General features: G+C 41.9%; 1 protein-coding gene across 2 annotated transcripts in view; it reads right to left on the bottom strand.

The window, feature by feature from the left end:
• The window catches only part of raly (RALY heterogeneous nuclear ribonucleoprotein), a 54,116-nt gene extending 50,842 nt beyond the window's left edge, over window positions 1-3,274 (bottom strand). For both annotated transcript variants that reach the window (XM_061875035.1, XM_061875036.1), the window contains exon 1: window positions 2,835-3,274. In XM_061875035.1, the coding sequence (XP_061731019.1) occupies window positions 2,835-2,958 (124 nt within the window). In that variant the 5' untranslated portion in view covers window positions 2,959-3,274. The remainder of the gene's footprint in view (window positions 1-2,834) is intronic.
• Between the last annotated feature and the right edge of the window lie 13,889 nt (window positions 3,275-17,163).

Below are 17,163 nucleotides of genomic sequence, written 5' to 3'. Positions count from 1 at the left end.
TCTAAACAAAAAAAAACATCTGAGGTTGTCTTTATTTTTAAGTTATCGTGCCGTGATTTTACCAGTCCGGCCCACTTGAGAGTAGATTTTTCTGCATGTGGCTCCACATCTAAAATGAGTTTGACACTCCTGATCTAGTGGTACGCCAAAGAATCAATTGATTAAAGTACTTTTTTTTTATATTCACATACAGTGTTACGGTTCAAACTGTGTGGAATGATACAGTGGCCAAAATAATAAATATACCAAACATGGTAAATAAAACCTCTGCGTTGTTTTTAATGAGTACTTAGGACTACTACGCTACTGCATTCTCATGTTAGTCTAAATGGTGGTACTTGGAGAGCCAAGTTTTTTCTGAGGTGGCCCTTGAGAACCACTGTATTTGAGTGTTTAATATTAAAGACAACATGTGTCGTTTGTAACAGGGAAAGACAATAATGTATTCATTTTAGCATTTAAGCTAGCTAGCTATTTGGGATTTTAGCACCAACTCGCTTTGAGTTTTTCAAAGAAATTAATGGACTCATGTCAGCATTTAGGATAGATAGCTATCCAGGAAAGGAGCACAAACACACTTGAGTTTTTGAAAGACATTAATGTATTCATGTTAGCATTTAAGAAAGCTAGCTATCCAGGGAATGAGCACCAACACGCTTTGAGATTTTCAAAGAGATTAATGTCTTGATGTTAGCAGTTAAGCTATCTAGCTATTCAGGAAATGAGCACCAAAACGTTTTGAGTTTTTCAAAGATATTAATGTATTCATGTTAGCATTTAAGATAGCTAGCTATCCAGGAAAGAAGCACCAACACACTTGAGTTTTTAAAGGGATTAATGTATTCATGTTAGCATTTAAAATAGCTAGCTATCCAGGAAATTAGCCCCATCACACCTTGAGTTTTTCAAAGACAATAATGCATTCATGTTAGCATTTAAGTTAGCTAGCTATCCAGGCAAAGAGCACATCACAATTTGAGTTTTTCAAAGACATTAATGTGTTCATGTCGCATTTGAGCTCGCTAGCTATGCAGGAGATGAGCACCAACACTCTTTGAGTTTTTCAAAGACATTAATGTGTTTATGTCACATTTAAGCTAGCTACCTCTCCGGAAAATGTGTTTATTATTTCTTCAATCAGTGGTCAACAAAATTTAAAAAAAGTTTACATAAACAAACAGTTTTACATTCATAAATTGACAATTTTACAGAACAAAAGGGTTTAGGCTGAAGTGGAGCATTTATTTTGCTTAACCTTATAAACAATCTCAAATACAAGATGAGTTTTATAGAAATATGACATTTCCTTTACACAACATATTATAAATACACCTTGTACATAATATATATACAGTAAAGACATGAAATATCCCTGTACACTTGTGGGTTAAACATGTGTACCAATAATATACTACTGTATTTCCTTGAATTGCCGCCGGGCATATAATATGCGCCTGTCTTGAATTACTGCCGGGTCAAACTCGCTTCGCAAAATAATTAGCGCATGCTTAGTATTACCGCCTGGTCAAACTCGTGACGTCACGAGTGACACTTCCCCTGTCATCATTTTCAAAATGGAGGAGGCTGATTTCAATACCGATAATTTGAAATCGCATAAAGGGAAGAAGATTAAGAGCTATTCAGTAGGATTTAGGTCCAAGCTATTGAATACCGGTATGCTAAAAAGAACAGTAAGCAGCTATGTTTTATTAATATACCTGTGGAGAGGCGGACAGACAGGCAGGGCACACTGGAGCCCGGCCCAAGATGGCGGCGAGGAGACAGCGAGCAAGCGGAGAGGAGGAGCGGAAAAGCGACCTAGACTGAGGTTTTATTGAAAAATAAACAAAGTCAAACTGGTCAAGCCATGTCCTTCCTTGGTGGTCCTGGGAACCCGCAAGACGACGGCTTGAGACCGTCACAATACCGTAGCTGCGTGTTTCGGATATGAGTCATTAAATGACTCCCGCCTCCTGGTGGTAGAGGGCGCTAGTGATCCTTCTTGCGACTACTTGGCTGCAGAAGAAGTGACAATGAGTGACGTGATATGTGCTGGGACGGATATGACGCGGGGGTTGCACGACGGACCTTTTAGGATGTAACACTCCTACGCTGGCTATGTAAACAACCGGGCTGAAATAAAGCATGTTCCAGTCCTAAATACCCAGTGTATTATTTATACAATAACACTTCCTGGTGGCAGCGGTGGGATAAAGAGATCACCCACGGAGCAGAACGGGAGGGGGAGTTGACCGAGGGTAATTCTGTCGTCGCCCGCACTTGAGGAACCGAGCTAACTGATAGTAGCGGTCTGATAGCAGTTTTCTAAACTGGACTTTCAATTGAAGCAGGAGGTGATAAAGGAAGATCTCCATCGAGACAGAGGGACTTTTAAAACTAAAGAAAGATAAGGAAGACTTCTATAAACAAGTTATCGATGCTTTTGATCAGAAGGAGCTGGCATGGACTTCATTTATAAGTAAAGGTAAGACCATAATAATGTTTTTTTTTTATTAAATGTGCTTTTCATGATGGTATCCTTACATCACACTCAAAATTTTACTGCATGCCTTTGATAAGTGCCGGAGTGAGAAGAGGTTTTAAAATAATTAGCGCATGCTTACTTTTACCGCAGGCCTTTGGTAAGCGCAGGGGTGACCCTGAATAGGATAAGTTGTAAAGAAAATGTCTGAATGGATTTAAAGTATATGTATATATATATATATATATATATATATATATATATATATATATATTACATCGAAAATGGCATTGTGCTATATACATTACATAAAGTTTATGCGTGGGAATAAGGTTGTGAAAGAGAGACTTACCTTTGCACGCAGAAGAGGAAGAAGAGGAGAGCTGCTCCTCTGCTGGTGAACCTCTGATGGACCACCGAATGTGAGCATGGAGTGAAGGATGCAGGTAGGAGGGGCCAGTGGCTCGATGCGTCATTGGAGCGTGGACACTCAGCTCTTTTGGACCGCAACAAGAGCCAGAAGTGGGAAACCCTCTTGTGTAGCGCTGACTTGTGTTGACTGGTCCTTAGTGGAGCTCCACCTGCATCCCGCCTCACCGTCACCATGACAACAAAGACGTGAAGCAGTGTTAAGCGTCCCAAAGCATCCCGGACTCGCGCTGTCCTCAAACAGGTGCTGCTTTGGAGGTGGAGGCACCTCGAGGGGCTCAGGCTGATACAAGTTGGGCAGGTGGAAGCTTCTGGAAGTTTCTGGTACCTTTTGACGAGCAGATTGGAAATCAAAACGATGATCTGCAGCAACCTGAAGATGCATGTGAAAACATTACTGAGGCGCTTGCCATTTTCCGTTCCACATTTTCCAGATCATTTTTTCCCTTCGTAATGAATGGACCATTTTTTTTCAATCCGTATTTCACACATTTCTTATATGCTCAACCTAAAAAATTCAAAAGCTCATGCATTGTAGTCCCATCAAAAAAATGCATTGGCCCCACCAATTATGTTAGTGAGAGTCCGCTAACATAATAGTGGACTCTCACTATTACGACAAATAAAGATATAATGCCATCAACTTTAACATGCAAGTGTAAAAAAAAACAACATTATGATTTGAAAATTTTCAGAATGTGCTTGTTTTATTTAAAAAAAAAAAAACATTCTGAGTTTGTCTTTATTGTAAGTTATCGTGCCGTAATTTTACCAGTCCGGCCCACTTGGGAGTAGATTTTTTTTCCCCATGTGGCCCACCATCTAAAATGAGTTTGACACCCCTGATCTAGATAGTGTGCTAAATGTTAATGTTTCAGTTTAGCATCAACTTTTCAGCACTCAGAAGCAAATTTTGTATTTTCAAATTATTAATGGATGTTACACTGTCACCTATCACACAGAGTTAAGATGTGGCTGCTAATTTAGCATCCATATTGACCTATATTGGTTTGGTATCAGCATCTTTAATGTACAGACACATCCTTTAACTTTACAGTATGCTGCCCTCAGTGGAAAATTGTATTTGTAAAATTTGAGGATGACCACAAAATGTTTCAGGACATGTTTGTAATGAGCTGGGATTATTGTAATACATCACAGTATATCTTAGCAAGTTCCATATGCCATACAAATATGCTGTCAAGTGGCTGTGAGAGGGTTAGAAGATTAAATTAAACAAAACAGAGTCTGACGCAGTACATGTGGGCTTTTCATCCTTTGAGTGGACAGTCGCCATCCATCATTACAGCTAAGGGGGAAATAATCACCCTTTCTCTGCTTTGAAATGAATGATGGGCTGTCAAATGAGACCTGTTGTGATCAGTCAAGATTTTGAACAAAGGGGGCAGAAGTTTAGGATGAAAACACAAGTTTCCTTTCTGTAAACATGCTTTTTATGGCGTACACATAACATAAGTGCATTAGTTGGGGGGAGCGGCGTGGCAAAGTTGGGAGAGTGGCCGTGCCAGCAATCTGAGGGTTACTGGTTCAATCACCACTTTCTACCATCCTAGTTACGTCCGTTGTGTCCTTGAGCAAGACACTTCACCCTTGCACCTGATGGGTCCTGGTTAGCGCCGTGCATGGCAGCTCCCACCATCAGTGTGTGAATGTGCGTGTGAATGGGTGAATGTGGAATCAGTGTCAAAGCGCTTTGAGTTCCTTAAATAGAAAAAAAAAGTAGAAAAGCGCTATACAAGTAAAACCCATTTACCATTTAGTGCATTGATTACTTCCCTGTCTTTGAACTCAGCCAATGCAGTGAAATTCTCTGCGTGTTTGTGTACAAAGGGAATACGTTATCATTGTGGTACTGAAATTGTTTAGGTATTGTATTTCTGCTGGTTGTTAATATTTATTGACGACAGTTGACATTGTACATGTTTTTCAAGGCCTACATCCGATCAGATGCACTAGTGCTCATGGTTGTTAGACTATACTTAAGAACTCTACTTTTTCTTATTGAATGTATTTGTTCTTTTCATTTTGACAAAAACATCATCAATTTTATCAAATAACGCAACAAATAGTATAAAAAAAAGAATCAATATGATCGAATAATGCAACAATTATACAAACTCCGTTTCAATATGAGTTGGGAAATTGTGTTGGATGTAAATAAAAACGGAATACAATAATTTGCAAATCCTTTTCGACCCATATACAATTGAGTGCGCTACAAAGACAACATATTTGATGTTCAAACTGATAAACATTTTTTTTCAAATAAACATTAACTTTAGAATTTGATGCCGGCAACACATGTCAAAGAAGTTGGGAGAGGTGGCAATAAATACTGATAAAGTTGAGGAATGCTCATCAAACACTTATTTGGAACATCCCACAGGTGTGCAGGCTAATTAGGAACAGGTGGGTACCATGATTGGGTATAAAAGCAGCTTCCATGAAAAGCTAAGTAATTCACAAACAAGGATGGGGTGAGGGTCACCACTTTGTAAGCAAATTGTCGAACAGTTTTAGAACAACATTTCTCAATGAGCTATTGCAAGGAATTTAGGGATTTTACCATCTACGGTCCGTAAAATCATAAAAAGGTTGAGAGAATCTGGAGAAATCACTGCACGTAAGCGATGATATGACGGACCTTTGATCCCTCAGGCGGTACTGCATCAAAAACCGACATCAGTGTATAAAGGATATCACCACATGGGCTCAAGAACACTTCAGAAAACCACTGTCAGTAACTACAGTTGGTTGCTACATCTGTAAGTGCAAGTTCAAACTCTACTATGCAAAGCCAAACCCATTTATCAACAACACCCTGAAACGCCGCCGGCTTCGCTGGGCCCGAGATCATCTAAGATGGACTGATGCAAAGTGGAAAAGTGTTCTGTGGTCTGACGAGTCCACATTTGAAATTATATTTGGAAACAGAGGACATGGTGTCCTCCAGAACAAAGAGGAAAATAACCATTCGGATTGTTATAGGCGCAAAGTTCAAAACCCAGCATCTGTGATGGTATGGGGGTGAAGGCACCATTAATGCTGAAAGGTCCATACAGGTTTTGGAGCAACATATGTTGTCATCCAAGCAACGTTATCATAGACGCCCCTGCTTATTTCAGCAAGACAATGCCAAGCCACGCGTTACAACAGCGTGGCTTCGTAGTAAAAGAGTGCGGGTACTTTCCTGGTCCGCCTGCAGTCCAGACCTGTCTCCCATCGAAAATGTGTGGCGCATTATGAAGCGTAAAATATGACTACCGACATCACGGACTGTTGAACAACTGAAGCTCTACATAAAACAAGAATGGGAAAGAATTCCACTTTCAAAGCTTCAACAACGGGGTTTGTATTAACGTGCATTCCAAAACATTAAATATCACATACGTATCTGCTTGATTCATGATCTTGAGCAAAAAAAAAGCAATAGATTATACGTTAAAAAAATATTTTTTTCCTTTACGTGCAGCTTTTAATGTAAAAAAAACAGTGATAGTGTGTTTCCACTTACAATAAAATTGAGCTGCCAGTATTTTTTAACATTAAACCTACAGATATTTTTTAAGACAAATGCAAAAAAAAATATGTAATAATCAAATGCAGCGAGAATTGCGTACCAGGCGAAACATGTATTAATATTAATATATCCTTCACTGTTTTCAAGCGGCCCTCTGAGGGCAGCCATAACGACGGTGTGCCCCTCAATTAAAACATGTTTGACACGCCTGCTATAGGCGATCAGCGTGCCAGCAAAGCGTCGTTTGATTTGTGCGGCAATGCCAAAAGGTGTTGAGCGCAGGAAGCTGCAGGCTGCAGACATCTGCACTTATCTCTTGGTGGCTTATTGATGCCCCAGGACACACACGGAGTAAGCCATGATGGAGTGTAGAGTGTCACTAAGGGTGTTGCTGAGGGACATGAGTGAACTTCAGCAGTCATTTAGTCAGAGAAGATTTAATTTCTGCTGGGCTGCACTTCCTCTTACATCCTCTTAATTAATGAAAACACTTGTTTTTTCCTCTCACGTTTACTTAAGTCTTTTGACAGCCCCTCAAAATAATTTGGTCTTTCGTTTGTTTTTTTGTTTTTACAAGAAAATGCAGAAAAAAACAATTTACATATGCAGGAATAAAACTTGTCATTATTCACTATTATTTTAATAATTTGAAGACCCTTTGTCAGCGCTTATTATCCAATCCAATCTCTTCCATCAGTAATGCCAGCATTACTATACTGAAAATCAGTGGTGTGCTGTCTGCTGGCCTAACATAAATCATGATCATAATTTGATAAAAGTTTATTTTATTTTTTAGATACTTTCCATAAATATATAAAAGTCCATCCATCCATTTTCTACCGCTTATTCCCTTCCGGGGTCGCGGGGGGCGCTGGCGCCTATCTCAGCTACAATCCGGCGGAAGGCGGGGTACACCCTGGACAAGTCACCATCTCATCGCAGGGCCAACACAGATAGACAGACAACATTCACACTCACATTCACACACTAGGGCCAATTTAGTGTTGCCAATCAACCTATCCCCAGGTGCATGTCTTTGGAAGTGGGAGGAAGCCGGAGTACCCGGAGGGAACCCACGCATTCACGGGGAGAACATGCAAACTCCACACAGAAAGATCCCGAGCCTGGATTTGAACCCAGGACTGCAGGACCTTCGTATTGTGAGGCAGACGCACTAACCCATCTGCCACCGTGAAACCCAGTATATAAAAGTATTCATCATATTCTCTTAATGTCATATGAGGCTCCAGTGTTGCTTGTTTTACGTTATAGTTTTTATCCAATCAGAATTCAGCTAGCTAATTGACATTAATGGCGGCTGTGCAATGTAAACAAACGAGGACATTCTGTCATTAGACAGTTACGATTTTGTACACTGTTGAGGTGATTCAATGGTCAGTGGTAAACAAGTGTGTGTCTATGTATTATTTCTCCAGCCGTGGTCATGTGGGGACATAAATGATGGTATTTTGAGAGGTATTTATTGAGTTGGACTAAGTAGCAATAGCACTGAAGGACAGGTGGTAAACGCACGGCCCGCCACTGCTGAAAATGCTACGTTCAGTGCGTTCACAACACCGCAGGGTATGATGTCCAATTCAGATTTTTTTTGTCAAATCCGATCTTTTTATGTAGTCGTTGACATTATAAAAAAAAATTTGTCCAGACTTCAAATTGATCTGAACACAAATATGGTGTCATGACGTCGCACGTCATGCACTATTTACAGAAGTAAACTCGGAAGTAAACATGCTTCAATTCTAGTCGTCTCAGTACTGCCGGATTTGTTGTTCAAGGATTCTGTCCAATCAAAGTCAACATTTTCTGAACCGTGGAGAAGATTATGAAAGAAGATGCCTCCAGCAGACTCTGGTTTCCATGGTAACTGCTCCTTCCGCTGGTTTATCTTGATTATTGCCGCTCGCAAATAACTCTCACCCTCATGTAAGGGCTCTATTGTGTGTCTATGTGTTACTTTAAAACTAACCATTTACAACAATACCTACTGATATACAAACCCCGTTTCCATATGAGTTGGGAAATTGTGTTAGATGTAAATATAAACGGAATACAATGATGTGGGCAGGTATGTGCACCTGCCCATAATAACTGATTTCAGGTCAGATGTGGACATGCCCTCAATAACTGATCTCAAGTCAGATGTGGACATGGCCTCAATAACTGATCTCAGGTCAGATGTGGACATGGCCTCAATAACTGATCTCAGGTCAGATGTGGGCAGAAGTGCACCTGCCCATAATAACTGATCTCAGGTCAGATGTGGGCAGGTATGTGCACCTGCCCATAATAACTGATCTCAGGTCAGATGTGGGCATGCCCATAATAACTGATCTCAGGTCAGATGTGGGCATGCCCATAATAACTGATCTCAGGTCAGATGTGGGCAGGTATGTGCACCTGCCCATAATAATTGATCTCAGGTCAGATGTGGACATGGCCTCAATAACTGATCTCAGGTCAGATGTGGGCAGGTATGTGCATCCGCCCATAATAACTGATCTCAGGTCAGATGTGCAGCCGCCCACAATAACTGATCTCAGGTCAGATGCGGACATGGCCTCAATAACTGATATCAGGTCAGATGTGCAACCGCCCACAATAACTGATCTCAGGTCAGATGTGCCACCGCCCACAATAACTGATCTCAGGTCAGATGTGGACATGCCCTCAATAACTGATCTCAAGTCAGATGGGGGCAGGTATGTGCTCCTGCCCATAACAACTGATCTGAGGTCTGATGTGCAACCGCCCACAATAACTGATCTCTGGTCAGATGAGGACATGGCCTCAATAACTGATCTCAGGTCAGATGTGGACATGGCCTCAATAACTGATCTCAGGTCAGATGTGGGCAGGTATGTGCGCCTGCCCATAATAACTGATCTCAGGTCAGATGTGCAACCGCCCACAATAACTGATTTCAGGTCAGATGTGGGCAGAAGTGCACCTGCCCATAATAACTGATCTCGGGTCGGATGTGGGCAGGTATGTGCACCTGCGCATAATAACTGATCTCAGGTCAGATGTGGGCATGCCCAAAATAACTGATCCCAGGTCAGATGTGCACCTGCTCACAAGAACTGATCTTAAGTCAGCTGTTCTCCTGCCCATAATAACTGATTCCAGGTCAGATATGCACCTGCCCACAAGAACTGATCTTAGGTTAGATGTGGGCAGATGTGTACCTGCCCATAATAACAGATCTCAGGTCAGATGTGGGCATGCCCAAAATAACTGATCTCAGGTCAGATGTTCTCCTTCCCATAATAACTGATCCCAGAAAGTGCTATTTGGACCGAGAAAACGACAATTTCCCCATTAATTTGAGCGAGGATGAACGATTCGTGTTTGAGGATATTGATAGCGGCGGACTAAAAAAAAAAAATATATTAAAAAAATAAGTTTTTAGAGACATTTAATAGGATAATTCTGGGAAATCCCTTATCTTTTTATTGTGTTGCTAGTGTTTTAGTGAGTTAAATAGCACTTGATAGTCGGAAGAGTGTCTCTATGGGTGTCTTTATGCGCAGTGTCTCAGAGGAGTCGACAGCAGCTATGGACGGCACAAGCTCAGCTTTTCTCCGGTAAGAACTGACTTTTTAACCACAATTTTCTCACCGAAACCTGCTGGTTGACATTTGGTAGGGATCCATGTTGGCTTGACCGCACTCTGATCCATAGGAAAGTTTCACCTCCAGGAATTTTAAACAAGGAATCACCGTGTGTTTGTGTGGCTAAAGGCTAAAGCTTCCCAACTCCATATTTCTACTGTGACTTCTCCAATATCAATTGAACAAATTGTAAAAGATTCAGCAACACAGATCTCCAAAATACTGTGTAATTATGCCGTTAAAGCAGACGACTTTTAGCGTCTTCTTCTTCTCCTTCTTCTTTTTCTTCTTCTTCTGTACTTGTATAGCTGTGTGTGTGTGTGTGCAGCGCTCATATTCCTACCAGCCCGTGACGTCTTGCGTACACGTCATCATTACACGACGTTGTCAACACGAAACTCCCGGAAAATTTAAAATTGTAATTTAGTAAAGTAAAAAGGGCGTATTGGCATGTGTTGCAATGTTAATATTTCATCACTGATATATAAACTATCAGACTGCGTGGTGGGTAGTAGTGGGTTTCAGTAGGCTTTTACGCCACATAAATCGAATGCACAGCCGCAGCCATGACTTCAGGTTGCTTTGTGTTATTGACGAATGTACAGAGGAATATCGAGTGTATTACTCATTCTTTCATCACTTAAAGAGAAGACACTCCCAACAGCTTTTTGAAAGCACCAGACCAGCAGGCGAACGGCCACACGAGGAAAGTCAAGGACCGCTGCAGCAACAAGTGAGTTATATTAGCCCCAAATGTTTTCCAAAACACTTAAAACAAGTAAAATACTCTAACATAAAATCTGCTTATTGCGAAAAATTATCTTATCAGACGAAAAATAAGCAAATATCACCCTTATTTGAGATATTTAATCTTACTTAGATTTCAGTTTTTGCAATGTATCTCAGCTACAATCGGGCGGAAGGCGGGGACACCCTGGACAAGTCGCCACCTCATTACAGGGCCAACACAGATAGACAGACAACATTCACACTCACATTCACACACTAGGTCCAATTTAGTGTTGCCAATCAACCTATCCCCAGGTGCATATCTTTGGAAGTGGGAGGAAGCCGGAGTAACGGAGGGAACCCACGCATTCACGGGGAGAACATGCAAACTCCACACAGAAAGATCCCGAGCCCGGGATTGAACCCCAGACTACTCAGGACCTTCGTATTGTGAGGCTGACGCACTAACCCCTCTTCCACCGTGAAGCCCGAATGTAAATATGAATACTATTATTACTAATATGAATATTAATGTAATATGAAGGTTAATATTATTCAAATATTGTGTCACTGGTGCGTTTTCTGCCATTTATAAGATTACATACTGGGAGCGGAAGACGAAAAAAAACCGTCTAGTTCTCTGTGTGAGCGCACGGCGGCCATCTTAGAAATGTTTTTCAGCGCAGCGGTTCTTTGAAGGCTAATAAAATCAAAACTGGTCCATTCAGTGTCTTTACCGTAGCATAAAAAGCGCAGATGGCCTTAAAACACCACAATAGTCAGCCACCATATGTAAGTACCAAAAATAAAGAATGTTGGACGGTTGTTTTAATGATATGCAGGCAAACGACAACTTTAAAACATACCGGCTTAGCTACGGCACCTGCCAGCTATCTTGGTATAGACCAGGGGTAGGGAACCCATGGCTCTAGAGCCAGCTGTGGCTCTTTTGATGACTGCATCTGGCTCTCAGATAAATCTTAGCTGACATTGCTTAACACGATAAGTAATGAATAATTCGGCTGGTAATCACAGTGTTAAAAATAAAGTTCAAAACATAAAACATTCTCATGCATTTTAATCCATCCATCCGTTTTCTACCGCACCTGTTCAAGAAGTCGCATTAATGGTAAGAAGTATTTAATTTATTATTGGTTAGCTTCAGAATAACAATGTTATTAAAAAGAATAAGAGACTTATTTTACTCTAAAAATGTTGGTATTACTTAAAAATGCACTCATTTAGTTGTATTAGGTGTTAAAAAATTTTATATGGCTCTAACGGAAACACATTTTAAAATATTTGGCTTTCATGGCTCTCTCAGCCAAAAAGGTTCCCGACCCCTGGTATAGACGATCACAGCCCCTCCCTCACGAATGTTGGTGCGTGCGCAACAGCGGCAGACGGTACGGAAAAAAAACGGGGGAAAAAACGTCTCCCTCACTGTGTCTGCGCATGGGGGCCATCTTTGAAATGGTTTTCAGCGCAGCGGTCCTTTGAAAGCTGATAAAGTCAAAACCGTGGCAGTATTTCATCAACTTTTAATCAGAAGGGTTCAATCTCTCTCCTGTGGTAGTTTGAAGCAGACACGACAAACGCGCTCAGAGGAGATAATGTTTGAAAAAAGGTGACCGGTTTTTACAAAACCTTTGTTTTGAAGGGGGAATTGCAAACTTCCTGTTGATTTTTGCTGAAGGATGTCAGTGTATGAAATCTAGGTCTAAGTTAGACCTACATAGAGGTTTTTGTTTCATGTTGGTACAACATTCCTACTGGAAGTTACAGGCAGTTTTGTCTGTGTTTTCTTCCTAGGAGCAGTTTTGTCTGTGTTTTATTCCTAGGCTGCGCTAAAGCGAAATTTAGAGTTTTGGGGTTTGGTTTTTTGAGTAGATTGAGATTTTTGCCAGTTCTGATGTGTGTGTGCACTTTGGTGAGTTTTGAAGCATGTTAAGGGGGTCAAATCACAGCTCAAAGAGGCAAAGGTGATCGTTTTTACAAAACTTTTGTTTTGAAGGGGGAATTGCAAACTTCCTGTTGATTTTTGCTGAAGGATGTTAGTGTAGGAAATCTAGGTCTAAATGAGACCTACATAGAGGTTTTTGTTTCATGTCGCTACGACATTCCTACTGGAAGTTACAGGCAGTTTTGTCTGTGTTTTCTTCCTAGGGGGCGCTAAAGCGCAATTTTTAATTTTGGGGTTAGGTTTTTTGATTAAATCGCAATGTTTGCCAGTCCTGATGTGTGTTTGAAATTTGGTGAGTTTTGAAGCATGTTAGGTGGGTCAAATTACAGCTCAAAGCTGCGGAATAATAATAATAAAAGAATAAAACGCGAGAAATTCAATAGGGTCCTCTATCCCAAATTGACATTCGGTCCCTAATTATGGGGTATTGTCTGTAGAATTTTGAGGACAAAAATGATAAATAAATGATAAATGGGTTGTACTTGTATAGCGTTTTTCTACCTTCAAGGTACTCAAAGCGTTTTGACACTACTTCCACATTTACCCATTCACACACTGATGGAGGGAGCTGCCATGCAAGGCGCTAACCAGCACCCATCAGGAGCAAGGGTGAAGCGTCTTGCTCAGGACACAACGGACGTGACGAGGTTGGTACTAGGTGGGGATTGAACCAGGGACCCTCGGGTTGCGCACGGCCACTCTCCACTGCGCCAAGCCGTCCCTGTATTCCATTTTGTTATAAGTGTAACATAACAAAATATAGAAAAAATGAAGTGCTGTGAATACCTTTGAAATGCACGGGGGGAATTGAAGGGGATTAAGTTTGCTAATTCAGCCCCCTTGGCCGACATTTGGTGTCTCTGGGGTCTTCAGCTTTGAGAGAGAGAAGAAGCTGATATTTAGCATGCAAACACAGCACCTTTAAATGTGAACCATTGCCTTAAAGTCAATGATTTAAATGTCAGTGTGCAGTGTGGATAAAGCTTACACACACACACACACACATGCACACACACACGCACGCACGCACACACACATACACAGGCACACACTCACACACAGCAGTCTGTTCAACATTACCAGTCTGTTCACCAATTCTATATAGACCATGCCTTTTAAAAATGTCCTTTTAAAAAATCTGGTAAAACATTCATTTGCTTTCACTTCAATATGTCCCTGACATTTATTTCCAGCATCTTAAGTCCACTGAGCGTCCTTCCATCATCAGTCCAGTGTGAAACTGAAGACGACGGCGAGACGACAACCAAGTTCTCCTGCAGCGAGCCGTGTCGTAAGTACACGGCCATCATGTCGGTCACAGTTAAATGAAAGAGTTCACCTGACAGAGCAGTCGCCCTCACCAAGAAGATGACACTAATGGCATCGGCGCGCACAAAGTCCATCGATTATTCATCGCCGGTGTCAGAAGCGCTCGCCGTCACATCACGAGGCCATCATGGCATGAGAGCGTGTTTCAAAATGTGTCAAATATGACCATAAAGAACAGTGGACAATCTGCAGCTAGGCAAGCACGGCGGTGCCCCGCCCAATCCAGTCAACAGAGGGCGATACATATTAATTACAATTTTCGTTAGTAATCTGTTCGAAAATGTTTGACAAAAACCGGATCATCAGATAATCGATAAAATCGGAGAGGGACAGGAATTGGAGTATAGGACACTGATCGCTGAGTTTGTGGAGAGGTCTCAGGCGAACCATCTGCTCTTTAATGTGGACAAGACCAAGGAGCTGGTCATCGACTTCAAGAAAAAAATTACCCCTGTGGAGCCCATCAAATTCCAGGGCTGGGAGGTAGCAGTCGTGGGGCAGTACAAGTACCTGGGAGTCCACTTGAACAGCAGACTGAACTGGAAGGATAACAGCAAAGCTGCATGACAGAAGGGCATGAGCAGACTCTTTTTCCTGAGGAAGCTTAGGTCCTTTAATGTGTGCAGCAAGCTGTAGAGATCTTTTTTCAGTCTGTTGTTGTAACAACCATTTACCATACTCACGGGCCATAAAAACCTAGCTTACCTGCGCTTCGCTCAGAAACTCAACCCCAAACAGGCAAGGTGGGCTCTATACCTCTCCAGATTCAACTATAATCTGACATTTTGCCCTGGCTCTAAGAACGGGAAGCCCGATGCCCCGTCGAGAATACATTCCCCTGTGGCAGACCACAGACTCCCAGAGACTATTGTTCCACAGTCTCAGATCCTTGGGGTCTGCAATGGAACGTTGAGAAGGAGCTGGAGAAGCCGCTCAGCAGCTCCCTGGCTCCAGCCACCTGTCCTGCTGGTCGGCTATTCTCAAGCTCTGTCCCAAGGTGCTAGGTGCTAGCACAGCTTGAAACTGGCTGGTCATCTTGGGGTCAATCAGACTGTTTTCCTGCAGGCACAGCATTTTTGGTGGCCTTTCAAGTGGACTAATGCCGAGGAGTTTGTGACAGCATGCTACGTCCAACAAGGTGGCGGCTGGACTACTTAGGTCTTTGCCTATTCCCTCTCGTCCCAGGTCAAACGTTGCATTGGACTTCCGCCCTCTAATGGCAAAAACGTGGTTCTGACCATGGTGGTAACAGTTAGAGATGCTACCTTAGTAAAAGCATTTAAGTCCCATCTTAAAACTGATTTGTCTACTCTCGCCTTAAAATAGATCGCCCCTTTTAGACCAGTTGATCTGACGTTTCTTTTCTGTTCTGCCACCCTCGCTAGCTGTCTAAATTCGGGATCAAGGGTGGACCACTCATCTGAGCATCAGTTGGTGACGTCTCTGCGCTGCTGACCTGTCTCCGCTCTAGATGATCTCCTGCTGGCCCCACTATGAACTAAGGATTCTCACTATTATGTTAGATCCACTATGGACTGGACTCTCACAATATTATACTAGATCCACTCGACGTCCATTGCACCGGTCACCCAGGAGGGGGTCACCACATCTGCGGTCCCTTCCAAGGTTTCTTATTGTCATCCCATTGAGTTTAGTTATTTTCTTGCCCTGATGTTGGATCCAAGCCGAGGATGTCGTTGTGGCTTGTGCAGCCCTTAGAGACACTTGTGATTTAGGGCTATATAAGTATACATTGATTCATTGATTGATTGACAGCCAATGGTAATCTCCTTGGACGCATGAAAGATTTGACCATTTCTCTCGCCCCTGTCCATGAAGGCAGCCTCCAGAACGATGTACATCTGCGGTCCCCTCCAAGGTTTCTCATTGTAATCCCATTGGGTTGAGCTTTTTCTTGCCCTGATGTAGGATCTGAGCCGAGGATGTCATTGTGGCTTGTGCAACTCTTCGAGAAACTCGTGATTTAGGGCTATATAAATAATCTATGATTGATTGATTACTACCTTGGGGATAGGCACAGGGCAGGAGGTTTTCCAGTCAGCAGGGACACTTCCAATGTGAAAACTTTTATTAAAGATGATAATTACAGGCACAGGTAACTCCGATGCACATTCCTTAAAGGGGAACATTATCACCAGACCTATGTAAGCGTCAATATATACCTTGATGTTGCAGAAAAAAGACCATATATATTTTTTAACCGATTTCCGAACTCTAAATGGGTGAATTTTGGCGAATTAAACGCCTTTCTATTATTATTTGCTCTCGGAGCAATGACGTCAAAACGTGACGTCACCTAGGTAGTCAACGCCATTTTCTCCACCACATTACACGCAGCAAGTAAAATCAGCTCTGTTATTTTCTAGAGAATGTTGCACCACGGTACTATCATTGTGACACACACGCAAACAGGAAGTGGATGACGTGTTGAAGTTATGCCAGACGGCACTTAGGAATACGTTGATAACATGTTTTGTTATTGTATTTCACTGCTATAATTTATTAAAGCAACGTGAACAAATGGAAGATCGTTCTTATTTATTTTCCGTTTCTTTTTTACTGTTTTCCGGTACCTTGGAAACATCATGCCTCGTCGGTGTGTTGTCGGAGGGTGTAACAACACGATCAGGAACGGATTCAAGTTGATATACGTAGAATGTGCATCGATTAGCCCGGCATGCTAATCGATGCTAACATGCTATTTAGGCTAGCTGTATGTACATATTGCATTGTTATGCCTCATTTGTAGCTATATTTGCATCCAGCCTTTCCCTCCATCCACATTAAATGCCAAACAAACACTTACCAATCGACGGATTTAAGTTGCTCCAATGTCAAGAGATGCGAAAGTCCCTCGTTTGGTCCGCACATTTTACCGGCGATGCTATGACAGACATGGCACAGAGATGAATGGATACCCTGCGACATTCAAAGCAGATGTATTTCCAACAATAAAGTCAACGAAATCACAAAGGTGAGTTTTGTTGATGTTATTGACTTATGTGCTAATCAGACATATTTGGTCGCGGCATGACTG

This window comes from Nerophis ophidion, linkage group LG16 (genome assembly GCF_033978795.1).
Source record: "Nerophis ophidion isolate RoL-2023_Sa linkage group LG16, RoL_Noph_v1.0, whole genome shotgun sequence".
NCBI classification, from domain to species: domain Eukaryota; kingdom Metazoa; phylum Chordata; class Actinopteri; order Syngnathiformes; family Syngnathidae; genus Nerophis; species Nerophis ophidion.
This window is presented reverse-complemented; position numbering and strand designations above follow the sequence as displayed.